This window comes from Corylus avellana, chromosome 1, assembly GCF_965113065.1.
Source record: "Corylus avellana chromosome 1, dhCorAvel1.hap1.2, whole genome shotgun sequence".
Lineage (NCBI taxonomy): Eukaryota > Viridiplantae > Streptophyta > Magnoliopsida > Fagales > Betulaceae > Corylus > Corylus avellana.
In genome coordinates this window covers 48,240,755-48,256,410 of record NC_142490.1, presented here as the reverse complement: position 1 = coordinate 48,256,410, position 15,656 = coordinate 48,240,755, and the positions used below count along the sequence as shown (strand labels likewise).

Below are 15,656 nucleotides of genomic sequence, written 5' to 3'. Positions count from 1 at the left end.
TTTGCAGTTAAAAATGATTGATTTAGTATAAAATTTTGAATTTTTTTGTATTAAAAAGTGGAAAAAAAAAGTTCATGTTTTTGTAGTAATTTTTTTTTAAAAAAATTTAAATAGTCATAAAAAGTAAAAATATTTTGATGCTCAATTTTTTTTTTTTTTTTTTTTGAAAAATAGTGTGTGAACAATAACAAATGGATGAAAGGGGTTTGCCAAACACTCCCTTAAGTCGGTTGCTTGTTGATGTCGAGATGGTTTTTTTTTTTGGCACAAAAAAAAAATAACATAACAAGCATTCCCAATCATTTGTTGACCTTGATTTTTGCAAAATCTAATAATTAGCTTTCCTAGGTTTCCGAAAAAACTACCAAAATACAACTATCACCCAAACATCAATTGTTAATTTTATTCAATTTAATTTCTAGTTTTGTTTTCTATTTTTAAACCATCCAATCATAATTTAAAAATTTTCTTTTCTTTTGGATATATATACGAATACGATTATCTTCACTCCTTGAGCTTCGGATTATCCTCACTAACCCAAACAAGACTGACTGCAAGTCTGCAATAGCCAATAGTGATGAGTAGCAAATAGCAATGGAGTCATCAATTTTTTTTTTTTTTTTTTTTTTTTTTTGAGGAAGAGTCATCAATTAATTACTCTCAATTGTGTGTTCGTGGCAAATCTTGTGCAATAATCTCTAGACTGACACGTGTAATCAAATAGGACGAGTCCCCATCGACTCCTTGGCAGGTCGCATCCGTTGCTTTGATCTTCTCCCTGACAACGTTCCAGCCTTTCCCTCATCCCTGTTCACTCTCCTATGTAGTACATACCTCTTTTACTCCCTCTATTGGACAGCCACGTGTGAAAATAGACAGATGGCTTTCCTCTGTAGCGCGTCAACTCCTGGGCAAGAAAGGAAAGGAGAGGTCAGGATGAGGAGGCGAACGGCCGAGAAATGGCTATTGATACGGCGCTCGAGCAGAAATGGCGTGTGCCGAGTGGTCACGTGACATGCGTACGGCTGTCCCACCCTAAAGCAACCCTAGGCCATGTTTGGTTAACCATGAAAAACCTGCTTTTATACACATCCTTTAACAGCACAAACCAAACGTTCCCTTATTACCATTTTCTGTTTTCTCATTGTATTCCTTCCTTTTATAGATAAAAGAGAGCTTCTTGTAACGTCATTTTGAAAGCAGCGCCTCTCTCTCTCTAGTCTCTAGTCGCTACTCTCTCCTTGAAGAAAACCCCAGGCTGCCTCAGACCCTTGGAAGTTCCCCTCTCTCTTTCTGGTTCTCGTTCGCAAAGGAGGTTTGAACCCAGAAACCTTCCCTTTTTGTTTTCGTTTTATTTTGTTTGGGTGTATTTTGAGGCCCCCAAAAGCTTGTATGGCGGAGTTTCCTCCTAACTTGGACGACGGAGAAGTATGGCTTCCCTCTGATATTTTCCTCAGCCAAGTGCCCTCCAGGCTAACACCCCACCACCGTTCTTGCATGGACGACTTGACGGAACGTTTCGCTGCTTTCACGTTGCTCCAACCTCTCCGAAACGTTTCCAAGCCTTCCCCAAACTTGGAGGTACCTGCTCTCTTTCTCTCTGACGCTTTTAACCATACCCGCCTTACATTTGCATGGCCATCTTACAGTTTTTTTGGTGTTTTGCATTTTGCAGCGGTTCAGACCGGTGGTTCGTTGCGGTCCAGTTTGTCGTTTGCCACAGGAATATATGGGCGTCAACGGCGGTCTTGATGTTGAAGAGATTGGTCACGGGCTATACGGGCCCTACTTTCCTGGACACACACTGTCATACGAGTACCAGCTCCTTGAACCGGCTCAACCTCAGGTGACGAGGAAAAAACCGGAAACCTGAACCGTTTGCTTTGCTTGCCTTTTCAGAGAGCTCTCTGCTTTTTTCAGCTTTAATAAATGGGGTTTTTAGAGGTTTTTTTGTCATTTGCAGGAAGTTGTTGATAGCTTTCGGGCTAGGGTTCTGAGGGCTAAGCAAAACAGCCTCCAAAACCGGCTTTTGCCATTTCAGGGAAGTGGTAGGTTTGGAGTTGGCGGTGGTTTTGCGAAAGAGTCAGGCGGTACGGGTGTCTTTATTCCCCGTACTTTGAATACCGCCACCACCGTAAGTGCCGCCACCGCTGATACAAGAAAGAAACGGGGTGAGTTATCAGCTATGCTTTTTTTTTTCTTAACTATTTTTTTAACATGTTAACATGGGGTTGTGTGTTTTTAGCCTTTTAGGCACTCGCATAAGTCATAATGCATTTGTTTCTTTTTGCTTCAAGTGATTTAGGGTTTCTTTTTTTAAAATGGTATTGCTTTAAAATAGTCGAGATAAAGTTAATATCTGATGTATTAGTATTAAAGCGGGTTTCGGTTTTGTTTGGTTCACTGTTTTAGAATCTTTTGCTAATTTGAACTTTGAAAGGATAAGAAGCAGAAAGAGCAACTTTAGAAAACACTTCTCTATAATGTGAAATAAGTGAATTGAAAGAACTCAAACCTTTTTAATGAATTTGTTTCATATTTTTTACTCGTTTAAATGGGTCTCCCTTTTAAAATCCTTGTTGTGTCAAAAGTGACTGCTTCCTCTCTGTAATTTATTTTCACCTAGAGGACTACAATAAAGCATTTGCATGTTTGGATATTGATATTGTTAAGTAATTTCATTTGAGGGAGGAATAAAAGCAAGAATCTATGTTTATTCAGCTATGGCAGTTTTGAGAAACGGACAGGAGATCCAAGTGACTCAACAGGGGAGCTACCTGAATGGGATTGGTATGGGCAAGCAAAGGGAAAGCCATCACTATCTTCCTCCTCCTGAGACGGGCTTGCCTCAGGACTGGACTTACTGAGCTTTTATTTACAAGTCTCCTACACTCTTTTCTGCTGTAAAGTGGTCTTTTTGTCTTGAGAACTCAAGGAGAAGAGGAATAGAAGGTCAAAAAATCTTTTGGGTATTGTGTAGTATAACTAAGGAAATGGAAGATCAGATAACTTTTATTAGGCTTGTTTTTGTGTTTCTATGTGCTTTTAATTAGCTGCTTTGTAGAAATAAAATATATACAAGTGTATGGAAAGGTCTTCAATGGGAAACTGAGCTGTTTCTACGGCCTATATTATATCTTATTTATTACATTAAATGGTGGTATATTAGTATGTTGTCGTTAGTATTATATAATTTGATGTTTTGGAAGACTCTTGTTCTGTTTGTTTGTGGCATTTAAATTAAATTAATACTTACGATCGGATGTGCCAGAGAGTACCCACAGGCACTTTTGCCCTTTCCGTGGGTTTTTGGGGTTGGATCAAGGACAAAAGAGGAAACATTTATGGGATTGTGATATGACCCCTTCTGCCCCTGCGTGGGAATAGGACCTGAAAGTTGGATTTGTTTGAATGTGCAGTTTTCTATATTATATATATTATAAAGGTGCGCCTCACTCTGACCGAGGAATTATGTTGTGGGAGTTTAGCATGTGAATTTCAACTTGTCCCCTTCTTCCCCTGGGCTTTTGCTACTCTTTACCATTCTTCATCTTCTTAATATAAATTATCCGCCAAATTGCTAGTGTGAGATTTTATACGAAATTTATGTCTTAATGAATTTTGGACCTTATCCATGCATCTGTGACATCTCTTACATTATTTATTCAAATTGCTAATTATTATGTCAGGTAATTGATGTAAATCGCAATTTTGAAACGAAACCCTTTTGCTATTAGATTTTGATTTACCGCCATTAGTTATTTGGACAAATAATCTTTAGAGAATTTATATGAAATTTACTTGTTCAAATAAATTTTGAATTATTCTTCGATCATCTATAGGGCATGTGGATTTCATATTAGCTATTTCAAATTATCAATTCACTCAAATTGTTTTTGAAAATATTCTTTCTAGGATATTCATATTTATTGCCGGCTAGTTAATTGTTTGGATACTGAGTATGGCATGATTTGTCTTTCATGAGATAAATTCACACAATAAGAAATTCAAACGTGCTATGCAATAAGAGTTTTTTTTTTTTTTTTTTTTTTTTTTAAGCCTAGCATTTCTCTAATTCTTATGTTTTATGAATTGTTGTTGCTTTTGCAATTACCTTCATAAACTTCAAAAACCTATTACACTTAAAACATACCTTATCAACTTTTACTTCATATAGTTCACAGCCAAAACTTTGGTAGAACAAGGTAGAAAGTATTTTATTTTATTTTATTTTTAATGGAATTTCAAAATTTCAATATATAACTCTAAATAAATGTCATCATCAATTGGTCGACAATTGTAACATGATCCCATACTGTAGGCCTGGAATAGTGTTTAGGTAAACCCAATGTGTTGGCCCATTTGGCTGGGCCTATGCTGAAATACAAGATAAGTAGAAAGATGGGCCTTGACAGAAGGTAGAGTTTCCCGCTAATATTGCGATCTATCAGCAATTTATTTGGTAAATGAGCTGCCAGTCATATATATTTTCCAAGATCATGGTGTGGTGTAATTCTTCCGTACTCCTAAAATATATGATGTATGTATTACTTATAACTTATTGTAACCACTAACCGGGTCAATAGTCAATAGCTAATACTTACAGGATGTTGAAGAAAAGAAAATTAGTATTGTCAGGTGACAATGTAATTGTGCTGCCACGTGTGTTGGCTGAATTAAATGTTACAATTTGAATTTATGGCTGGGATGAAACCATTCAGATCAGACGATAGAATTTGAATTTTTGTTTGCCTCACTGAAACGACACAGTTTTTTACAGCTGATGTGCCACTGAAACCAGACATGCATCATCAATCAATCCCAACAGTAACTAAAGTATATATCGTCTCTTAACAAATCTGGATGACAATAAGAAGAAAAGAGAAAAAAAAAAATAATAATAAATTGGCAATTCAAATCCTTCATTGTAATGGTAAGGGTATATATTGCACATCCCAGTGGTGTTTAAGCTTAGCAGCTCAATCAAGTAACCAGACTTTAACATTGACCCTGGTCCCTGGATGACTAAAATCATCTTCTAAATGGTTACTGATTCGTATAGACATTAATTGTTGGGCAAGTTGGATGAGCTCAAAGCCTGTAGCCATGTAAATGCTTAGCCCATCTTCTAGCCATGTAAGGATCGTGAAAATCCCAACTTTCAACACTGCTAGTCCTCCCACCAATGCTCACATCTCTCCCTGCATTTCCTGTTGCATTACATTTATCCCCTACACTCACTACAGTTTCCCCTGTTCTAATGCATTCATCAACTTCACCCTCCACGTAGCTATATCCCACATGAACATCATGTCCATACCCCAAGTCTAATGAGATCCTCCTTTCTTCACCACCTTTTAGTTCTCCAATCCTTATGATTCTGCAATTAACTTCCTCCCCAATTTTCAGCTGGATATCTCTAATGACGCCTCCTAGCATTCTTAATAGGAACTGTTCAAATTCATTCATGACGAACCCGTTTGAAGTGCCGAATCCGAATCCCACATGAAACCTATGGATTGGAATGGGCACTTCCATATTGACGGCATGGTAAGATCGTGTTGGACTATCAGACAGATGCAAGATACAGGACTGTGGATTTTTGTGAACACGATCTTCAAGTATCTTAATCCCTTTTTTAAGCCCTTCAAATGGATCTGCTTGCCCCATATAGAATAGACGATCAATGACTTGTAGTGCAGTTCGCTTTCCATAGGATGTCATGCGCCTAAGGGGAAAGGCACGTGCTGCAGCTGATGAGTAGGTAACAATGGCTAAACGATCAATGGGTCTAAGGGAGAAAACCACCAATGCCATCGACTGCTTGAGCAGCCTCAAGTGTGGCCCATTGGGGCTCGCAACCAAGACCAGGTCAGTTGCTTGTTGATGTGCTAACTTCACTGAGAGAAAAGCTCTATTTGAGGAGGTGCACATAATATAAGGCATTTCCCTGTTTGGTGACTGCAATAGTGATGAGGAACCGCAGGTCAATCGATGTAGGGGTGGATGGTATGGGAATGAGGTGCGACTACTAGTCATTTGTACAGATGAATGAAAGTTGGGAGGCGCACTGGGTGGAATGGGCACTAAAGAGAGATAAAGGCGGGGACGATTAGGCAAGTGATCGGGCTCAATAGGGTCATCGTCATCATAGCGGGCAGAGCGCAAGAAGGATCGCCTGTGAACACGGAAAGTAGCAATGGAGTCATCAAGGAGTCGGAGTATGGGATCATTTTGGTTGCAAGAAGAGAGTGAAGCATAAGAAGGGTTCAGGCTGCGGGGCAGTTGGGTCCAATGGGCACGGCAAATGGGGCAGGTGACACTACCATGGCGAACATTGGAGGAGATGCAAGCAAAGTGGAAAGCATGAGAGCATTGGGCTGTGAATATTGCCTGCCCGGGGCTGCTTCCGCTGCTGTTGTAACTCAAAGGGTCTAGACATATTGCGCACAAGTTCTGCCACATGAATCAACAAAGTTGAAGGTTAATATTAAATCAAGGGAGACAGATTTGAAAGTAATTAAACAGGTAAATATGACAAAAACTCAAAATGAAAACAATTGCACTTTTAAATATAGGATTCTTTTTAGAATTGATAAATGGTTTTCTGGATATCTGCCTTATAATCTAGTCTATGTTTATTATAACAAATTCCGTAATTTCATGGCAACTTTCTAAAAGTAACCCAGCAAAGAATCCTATTCTAAATGCTAATGGCCAGAGTTTTTATATATAACGAGTTCACTGTATTAAGTTATAGCGCAAGTGATCTAGGATGTTCTAGTGAAGTAATACATAAATTGTTAATATATAATTGGGAATATATATATAATGATGGTTCATTTACAAAACCCTCCACCCCGGCCCTCCTATTACATAAAAACAAAAAAGAAGTAATGAGAAAAGCTTGACAATATAATTAGCTTCTCAGCAAAAACGAGCCAGAGATGTGATTACAAATTTTTCTGAGATAGGTACAATTTCTTTCAAGTTGGGGGCTATGTTTTGTTGGGTACTGATCCACTGCAATTGTCCCATTTGGTTGAAGATTCATGTATCAAGGTTTTGCCAGAAGACTAGTGCATACTTAATATGATGGACAAGAAATAGAACTTTAGGTTTGGGCACTCAAGTGAGTTTGTGGTTGGTGGATTCAAAATTCAAGATAATCATATTGAAAGAGGTAAATGTAAAATGGTACAAGGATGGGTAGGAATTTCAGGCTTAAATAGAATAGTGGTTGAGGAAAACGTCATAATGAATGAGTGCTTTGGGCAGGTGGGACTTCCAAAGTAGGTTCTGCCGTCCACATAATAGTGGATTCTTCAACCGCTCCCTCTCTCTGGGCCTGGGGCATCATCAACAATCAACACGCTACACTCTTCACTCATTAAATACATCCACCAGTAATTTAGAGTAAACAATACAAATCCAAATCAAAGATTGGCTGCCGTGTTGGTGCTTTTACACGGTAAGCTTGAGTTAAAGTAACTAAATATACACACAGTTGTCCTCGCGTGGCGTGTGGTCTGAATTCTGATTGGGGAAAAGTGAAAGTAAAAAAAAAAAACTAAAACATGAACAGTAGTGGCCCTTCTGGGGAGTGGTCAAACTTTGAGAGGCATTGGATTCCGAAAAGAAAATTTATTTCAAGCAAAATGTAGGGGAAATGAGTTAAGAAGAAAAGGAGATTGTGGGATCACTGGGATGGGGAATGGATACCTTAGAAGTAGGGACGTTGTTGGTGGATGTGGATGATTCTGATTCCTCTGCAACAGCTTCTCCTGTGCTCTTCTTTGCCTTTGTTGGAGTTACAGCTGAAGAATCCGAGATCTGTCCAAAACATTGAAAAATAACAACAAAGAAACCAGACCCAGTTGTCATGATTCTTTCTTAAGACTGACGAAGTAAAACAAGCTCTGAGAGAAATTTGCAAAGAATAAAAACAGAAAAAAGGGACTACTTTGGGGCTTAAATGTTTTGACAGAAAGTGAGAAATGGGAGCAATGGAGAGGCTTTGCTTACAGTTTGAGTAGTGCTAGTGGTATAGAGGCCTCCTAGAGCTTTACTCCTGGAGAAGGAGCCGCACGCATATGCTGCTGCAACCACCACCTTCCGAGCCGCTTTTCTCAGTTTTGATGTTGCTCCTCCTCCTTCTCCTCCCATCCCTTTTATTATATCTTCTTCTTCTTCTTCAGATGCTTTTAAAGTCTCTACGACTTGAGAATTGCAAGAAAATAAAAGAGCCAGAGTGGGGCGGGTAGACAAGGCTCTGTGCCAAGTCTGCAATTTGTCACAGGATCCCAGCTCTTGCTGCTGTGGCTGCCGTTCCTTTAATCTTTATTATTCTTTTTAACACACGATGTTCCCCACGCACATATATATACATATATATATATATATATACACACACACACTCAACCTCTAGTACCTGGAACCCTGTACACTTGTATACTTTTTCACCAATAAATATTCGAAAAAACTTCTTCTCTGCTTTTTACTACTTACTTCTCTTTTGTTTTCTACCATTTATTTCTCTCTTTAAAAGCTTATCTTTTTCTTTTTCTCGTTCTCTCTCAGACTCTCTCTCTCTCTCTCCTTTTCTTTTAGTAAAATAGTTCTATGGACCGACTCTAGTTTTCTAACCGATCTCTCGCTTTCGTTTGCTTTCAACTCTTTGCTTGTTGATTGCTGTCACCTTCTGGGCCACGTATATATAATCTCATGCATTTTTATGAAATTGAACCTCGTACACTATTTTGTACGCTATTATTATTTTTAAACTCTTTTAAGTATACTTTTTAAAACTAGAATTATGTAGGATCAAGAAGTGACGAACTCGACAGTAAAATAAAATTCCAGCTAACATGTAGATGCACTGTTGGGCCTATATATACTAATTGACTACTGCGGAAACATCCCCCTGATCATTCCGATTCCGATAGCCTCAAATATTTGATCAGTGAAAAAGCAAACATTTATTAGATGTAATAAAATAAACTTTTGAAGTGAGGCAACAGCAGGAAGGAAGTAGGCAGAAAAAACAGATGGTTCTTTCAAATACTTTAATTGTGGGGACCACCAACATTGAACTATTAACTATATATGCGCGTATGACGCTGCTATTGATGTTTTTATTTGTTTCTTTTTCTTATTATTATTAATTTTATTTTTGTCAAAACAAAACAATTTAAAATAGAATATATATATATATATATATATATATAAGAACCTCTTCTCTTGCAGTCTTGAAACATTATATAATCATACAAACCAATAAGAAAACCCAGCAGTTTACACAATTTTTTTGGGGTATTTCTAAGTGCGCCTCTTCTCTGCAGTCCGCCTGGGAGTTTAAATGGCTCGTACCGTGACTGTAATTTCAAATTAATGCAGTAAGCCCAAAAAAAACAAACAAAAAAAGGTGAAAGAGCGAGAAAATATATTTTAAATAAAAAAAGTAGTACAAAGTAAGAGGTGGGGAAAAGGACCGTTAGATTTGAATTTCAAAGTTTTCAACAAAATCACAAATCAATAATGGCATCTGGTCTGTGGGCTCTTTTAAGCTTGGTCCTATATCATACAAGGCAGATAAAGCAAAGTGGTGACCAGTTGCCTGTTGGGTTGGCGCCAAAAATACTTTTCTTCCACCCGTTGCATTCCATTCCATTTGCCACTTGGGGCATACAAGGCATAGGGGGCACCTAGCCTACCTGAATGATTTAATATAAACAACTCATGATCTGGTGCATTGAGTTGCCCCTATTGCACATAATATTGACGGATTATTCGATCGAGAGAGAGAGAGAGAGAGACTTATATTTTATTTGGTCGGATAAGTGTTTAGACAATTAAACAAGAGTATGAGTTTTTTGCCCAATCAGGTAGGTAGAGCCCTATACCCTCTCACATGAGTTGCCCGTATTGCAAATTAATTTATGGACCTAGATCAAGTGCATTGAGTTGTCCTTATTGCATACAATACTGACAATTCATTTGTGAGAGGAACTCATTTTATTTGGTTGGATAAGTGTTCAGTCAGCCTGAACAAGAGTTTGAGCTTTTTGCCCAATTAGGTGAGGCCTTATACCCTCTCACATGAGTTGCCCGTATTGCAATTTACACCATTATCCTTTGACTCAACTCTTTAAAAAAGATTATACAATTACAAAATGCTGAATTGTACAAATAAATTAGATGTGAATACTTGTTGAAAGATACATGAATGGGATTATCTGGCAGTACGACGTCCAGCGGCTGGATTGATACTTTTGTAGGCTACTAGTTTGGCCCTTTCGCTTTATATGGAAAAGAAGAGTTTGTCTTTTTGAACTGCAATGGCCGCTCTATGAGGGAGGGTGTGGTGAGAAGCGTGAACTGTTGAGTGTCATGGACTCATGGGATGGGACCCCAACTAAGTAAGTGGCTGATAGCTACCTCACGTGATAAGATTTGTTAAGCAATTTGCAAAGGTAACACAATATAAGCATCCTTCAAGATCCTTGCAAAAGACTCGTAATTATTGGCAATTGATTAAATGAATGCAGCTATGTTTTTATGGATTAAGAAACTAGACATGTAATGGATATTCCCAGCATATAAAATGTGTTTAGCTCGAGACAAATTAGTATGATGCAATTATCACTACCTACTACACTACTCCACAAATTCAGCTCCCTTTCCCAATATCTTGTATTTATCAACTCTTTTCTAATGCTCATTTTCTGCAGATGGGTTATTTGAGAATAATGTCCCACCAGCCGAATCAGGACAAGCATTAGGATCGACTCATATCTGCCAAATCAGTTTCCGGGGAACATTTTTTGTTTTCCTTAAATCATTTTGTAGCAATAATATAATCTGTTTAAGGAGTAATTATGTTCCCTCTATTGTGATGTATCAAGGATGAGCAAAGCTCAAAGAGCTTTCAAAACAAAAGTCCTAGAAACTCGAAAATGCCGAATGCATTCATTAAAGGATACTATTGACAGCATTGAGACCTTAGGGAATCTCTCTTTTGCGACTGACATATGGGAAAGCTTTCAACGACCCTCTTCTTCACATCAAAAGAATGAAAAGAGTAAAGGTCCCCAACATCGAGCTAGCCTACTACAAAGCAGAAATATGTTTGATTGTTATTATTATTATTTTTTTCATCTAAATGTTTGACTGAATATGCAACTATTGTGCATCTTTGACCCTGTCAAATCCGTTCAAACGATGAGTTTATTAAAGACGGGTTATACGTCTAATTTTCCTTTTCTTTTTTTTTTCTTCTTTTTCTTTAGTTACATCATTTTCTTCCTAATCCATCATCTCCTTTTGTTTTCCTAAAGCGTTCTTCAAACCTGAGAGTTCTTGGTTTGGAATGTCTAAAAAGAGCTTATGTTTGCAGCCCTTGGTAACTGATGGCATGATCTAAATACTTTTTGGGGCATGTAGCATTTGAATGGGTGTCAACATGTTACTTTACTCTTTCATTCTATTCTGCTCAATAACCAAAGGGATACCTAGCCCTCCCAAAACTGAAAAACTCAAAATGTTACTACCTTAACTCTATTTTGTTCATAGCAAGTGCGAATTAGTATTAAAAACATAACTCCATTGTTGTTGTGAAATGACATGTCTAGCGATCTTTCTTGCTTCAATCATCTATCTTTGTGTTGATAGCTATAAAACAACAACTTATTTTGTGTGTGTGGAGTAGTATGGTACTCTCTACTTTAAGTGGTTAAATGTATGGTGATGGACTAATTCTATTTATACATAGAGCGAGAAATAGACTTCCTTACTTGTCCAAAAATTTGCCTACCCATCTTGAGACCAGAACAAAAAATGACTATGCTATTCCATTCAGAAAGGAAAATATACACAACATCGGACCAAATGCCTTGGTGACTAGAATAGAAATCTCAAATTGTATATAAGAACCTCTTTCATTAAATTTTTTCATTATCTTTTATGAACAAACACATGCGACCCACAAAAACAGTCAAATTTATTTCTTAAACCACAACATATTTCTCGTTAACCCATCTCCAACATTATCCCCCTTTCCCCACTCCCGTATTGCGTAGGAAAAAAAAAAAAACCCATCTCCAACATTATGGTAAGAAGCTTCTCTCGAAGCAGTACATAAATTTCCTCAAGCCTGTGGATGATATTTGTCCCCAACAAAGAATACATTACTCTTGCCCTTCACTTCTGTGATTCTATCCAAACTAAAACCAGGAACTTTCTTTGGATTCCTCTCTTTCATCTTCTTCTACTTCACTTGCGCAAACTCATCCCACTTTTCGCATGCCTCAAACATTAGCTTTTGCTCACCTTTTGCTCGTTATTTTACTAGAGGAGATGCTATTTGTCTTAGTAGAACTATTGCCATAATTGTTGAATAGTTATATTTTTCTTTTTAATATTCAAACATAAAAATGTTACTTATTTGAATGTGCTAATATACAGCAATTCGAGACTGGCATGACTTGAAAGAGTATAAATTATACTGACATCCTGCGCAATCATGGTGACCTAATTATATCAAGGCTTACTGAAGATGCCAATATGCCATTATATTGATGGGTTGACATCACTCATCCAACGACAAATATACAAGTATGAAATCATCTTCGACAGGCTCCATTAGGCAACTAAGCGTGCCTCCTCACTCTCGGGGACTACAATGTCAAGCCTCATCATGGGCTTGTATTTGCAAGGGATTTGTGCACCTGCCTGCATGCACAATTCAACCACAGCAGGAGCCTTACCATAAAACCTCTTCAATGCACCCCCCAAAGGAGGCCCCTTTGGGTCTTGAACATGCCACACATAATTTGGGGGGAAAACTTCCTCCACAGTCGCATCCTGCCAACCATGCTTCCCATCTCTCCACTGGTGCTTGAATTCCCCGCACAGCTTAACGCTGTGACCCCAAGGACCCACATGAACCTCTGAACAATACCCACACGCTTTCACAGTGTATTTCCTCATCAACTTATCCACACCCAATCTAACAATTTCATATGCATCCATCGTCTCTTGTGCAATCCTTGCTACACCTGATAATGGTGGAGGTGGATACAGTCCACATGCACCATATGTATCGAGACCAACAAGTGAAGATGAATTAGCGGAGCACCATCGCTTAGGCTCCTCAACAAATCCACCTCGGTCGATCACTTTCTTCCCAATCATTCGGACAGGTTTGGTTCTTCGGCGTGAAGGGTACTCTGGTATATCCACACCAGCTTGGATGCATAGCTCCACAACAGCTGGAATCCTGTCATATTCAAATCGAGCCTCATGCTTGATGCGCCGACCAAAAGGGTCATAAAGATGATATGACTCAATGGGGACAAGCATGTCATTAATGGAGCCTTTGACCCATGAGTGGAAGCTCCGACGAGAGGAACTGGTTGAACCACGGCAGTCTTGAATGCAGTGACCAGTCTGAGCCACATGAATTTCAGAGCATTCACTGTAGAAGAGCTCAAAAAATTACATTCCGACATATAGGCCTCACTTACTATATAATTTGCCATTAGAATTATCTAGGATATGAGGAAAATAATAGGGAATGTGACCGACCTTGAAAGTAATGGCATAAAAAACTCAAATATAAATAAGGAGCATCACAAAAGTAATAGAAAATACAATTGCAACTGTATTGGGAGTAGTAAAAATAGTAAACAATGTACATTACCTGCAAGCATGCACAGGAATGATGTGCAAGAGCTGTGCAAGGCCTTTAATCAAAACTTTCCAGGCATCTACTACTTCATAAGCAACAGGGATCAGATCGGGAACAAGTAATCCATTTTTTGGAGGCTCGAGGGCTTTCTCTATATTCATTTCTGCAAGTTTTTTGTCTGCCCTAGCAGCCTGCTTGATCTCCTTAAAGGGAATGGGATAGGGTTTCTTCTTTCTCTTAGGTAGTATGGGTGGAAGATTCACATTTTGAGGATACGCTTCTTGTTTCTTGAAAGGTGGATTTCTTTTGGCCCTCTGATTGGCACAAAGGAAGGTTCCCAATATTATTGGCCCACCTTTCTGAAGCCGTTCATGCCCAAACTGCAGTTAGAATGAAACTGAAGTTTGAGGTTTCAGAACAACTATTGTGAACTCAAATTCAAAATTTTGTGGACGCTTTAACAACATTAAGAGGAAGGACAATCCTGAACAATTTTTTCGCTCTTATAAGTAAACCGCGGAGTGATGACTGATTTTCTTCAATCCCCTTAAACCATCTTTCATTTACAAACTTCGGTTATAGCATTTGTATGGTCCCATATCACTTTAATGCAACAAAGAAATCTAAAAATTGTAAACGAGACCATTTCAATTGATTCATCAAGACCATGAAGGTGGAAACCGAAAATGAATAATACACACAGCATTTCCTATGCATGTTATGAGAGACACTTCCCGCAGTAATTTACGGAAAAAAAGTTAACAGAGAAAAAAAGCACATGAAAGAGAGAATAGAAACCTTAGACCCAAGAGTATATGACCTTAAAGCCGATAATTGGGGTCTCTTGAACTCCAATAAGCCCAAGCAAACACCTGCAAAGTGGTAGCCAAACTAATACACATTTGTAAGGAAACATGTTATATAATCAGTGTTGGCATGTCCAACATAGGTCAGCATCAGTTAAGAACTGAAGAGATACAAAAAAGAAAGAAGATAAGTAAGTTCACCCTTCTGGGATGGATCCCATGATGCAGAAGATACAGCTAGCGGCTTCAAAAGCATTTATCCGGTTTTGTTATTTCCCTGTTGATAAAATCAATACCTCTATATATCAAGAACTTCCTTTGACTATATACTAAGTATCGATATTAGGGTCCTACTTCTGTGAGGCTTTTCCTCATACATATGGTGTACAATACTGGACAAGAGCAATAGCATGAAGAAAAGAAGTAACTTGAACATAACTTTTGGGTTCAATAGCCATCCTACTCTTAAAGAACGATGTGTTTACATGTGATCGCAGTAGAAGTATAGATTTGTACAGGGACAGAAGAGAGAGAGAGAGAGAGAGAGCATACCGAAAGCCGGCCTTGGTTCAATTTTCTCTAACTAAGAAAGGCTTTAGATGTACGTTCTCCTAGCGAGTGAGCGAGGAGCAGCTAATGCTAAGAATAAGATGCAGAGCTAGCCGTCCATTAATTTCTTAGTTCAGTGTTCAAAAGTGGTAGCAGCACACTAGCACAAAGGAAGCCTCAACTCCAAATATCAAATATGCACACACAAATTGGTCAGGCCCTTAATCCGAGTTTCTTGTAACGCCACGCCAGCTGAGCGTTACCTACAACAATATTAAAAACATGGCTTAAATCTAAAAATAGTCCTTATACTTGCTGTTTATTCACGACGCACTTGATCACACGTCTTAAGAAAGATTGGAGACTTGAAGAAGCTATTTTATAAGGATGGTTAAGTTTCTTGAATTGAAAGAAGCCATTTTATCATCAAGATTGGATTTCACTTATTTAAGTGGTGTTTATGATGCCACATCATTTAAAATATTTAAGTGACTCGGCATCATGTACCCCCTTAAATACATCAAAATAAAAATCATGATCATAGAATGGTTGCTTTTCATTTCACTTAAAATATGTGGAGGTGTCCACTAATAAATGTCACCTTGAGCAAGTGT

At 38.2% G+C, this 15,656-nt stretch overlaps 3 protein-coding genes across 6 annotated transcripts; 1 reads left to right on the top strand and 2 right to left on the bottom strand.

Annotated features, from left to right (window-relative positions):
- The first annotated feature begins 1,184 nt into the window (after positions 1–1,184).
- On the top strand, positions 1,185–3,168 carry LOC132171773 (uncharacterized). Its single transcript, XM_059583171.2, has 4 exons — positions 1,185–1,581; positions 1,676–1,846; positions 1,964–2,171; positions 2,722–3,168. Exons 1-4 carry the CDS (start codon positions 1,393–1,395, stop codon positions 2,865–2,867), a joined length of 714 nt encoding a protein of 237 aa, XP_059439154.2. The 5' UTR covers positions 1,185–1,392; the 3' UTR covers positions 2,868–3,168.
- Positions 3,169–4,903: 1,735 nt separating this feature from the next.
- LOC132171319 (E3 ubiquitin-protein ligase WAV3) lies at positions 4,904–8,337 on the bottom strand. The gene is made up of 3 exons (XM_059582605.1): positions 8,026–8,337; positions 7,723–7,833; positions 4,904–6,456 (listed from the first exon to the last, which is right to left on the bottom strand). Exons 1-3 carry the CDS (start codon positions 8,164–8,166, stop codon positions 5,092–5,094), a joined length of 1,617 nt encoding a protein of 538 aa, XP_059438588.1. The 5' UTR covers positions 8,167–8,337; the 3' UTR covers positions 4,904–5,091.
- A 4,274-nt stretch (positions 8,338–12,611) lies between these two features.
- APO1 (APO RNA-binding protein (DUF794)) lies at positions 12,612–15,218 on the bottom strand. 4 transcript variants are annotated; one of them, XM_059584207.2, is made up of 5 exons: positions 15,046–15,218; positions 14,695–14,770; positions 14,508–14,578; positions 13,700–14,067; positions 12,612–13,474 (listed from the first exon to the last, which is right to left on the bottom strand). In XM_059584207.2, exons 2-5 carry the CDS (start codon positions 14,747–14,749, stop codon positions 12,640–12,642), a joined length of 1,329 nt encoding a protein of 442 aa, XP_059440190.1. In that variant the 5' UTR covers positions 14,750–14,770; positions 15,046–15,218; the 3' UTR covers positions 12,612–12,639. The 4 variants fall into 4 exon arrangements, with proteins under 4 accessions (XP_059440190.1, XP_059440189.1, XP_059440192.1 ...); XM_059584206.2 differs by having other exon boundaries at positions 14,486–14,559; positions 15,046–15,217; XM_059584209.2 differs by having other exon boundaries at positions 14,508–14,559; positions 15,046–15,217.
- Positions 15,219–15,656: the final 438 nt, after the last annotated feature.

Excerpts from the sequence above, each read along its gene's own strand:
- LOC132171773 (XM_059583171.2), top strand. The coding sequence starts at position 1,393 with ATGGCGGAGTTTCCTCCTAACTTGGACGACGGAGAAGTATGGCTTCCC. Across the intron at positions 1,582-1,675 it reads AGCCTTCCCCAAACTTGGAG|CGGTTCAGACCGGTGGTTCG; the intron begins GTACCTGCTCTC and ends TGCATTTTGCAG. Across the intron at positions 1,847-1,963 it reads TTGAACCGGCTCAACCTCAG|GAAGTTGTTGATAGCTTTCG; the intron begins GTGACGAGGAAA and ends TGTCATTTGCAG.
- LOC132171319 (XM_059582605.1), bottom strand. The coding sequence starts at position 8,166 with ATGGGAGGAGAAGGAGGAGGAGCAACATCAAAACTGAGAAAAGCGGCT. Across the intron at positions 7,834-8,025 it reads CCACTAGCACTACTCAAACT|ATCTCGGATTCTTCAGCTGT; the intron begins GTAAGCAAAGCC and ends TGTTTTGGACAG. Across the intron at positions 6,457-7,722 it reads ACAACGTCCCTACTTCTAAG|AACTTGTGCGCAATATGTCT; the intron begins GTATCCATTCCC and ends TTCATGTGGCAG.
- APO1 (XM_059584206.2), bottom strand. The coding sequence starts at position 14,749 with ATGCTTTTGAAGCCGCTAGCTGTATCTTCTGCATCATGGGATCCATCC. Across the intron at positions 14,560-14,694 it reads ATGGGATCCATCCCAGAAGG|GTGTTTGCTTGGGCTTATTG; the intron begins GTGAACTTACTT and ends ACCACTTTGCAG. Across the intron at positions 13,475-13,699 it reads ATTCCTGTGCATGCTTGCAG|TGAATGCTCTGAAATTCATG; the intron begins GTAATGTACATT and ends GCTCTTCTACAG.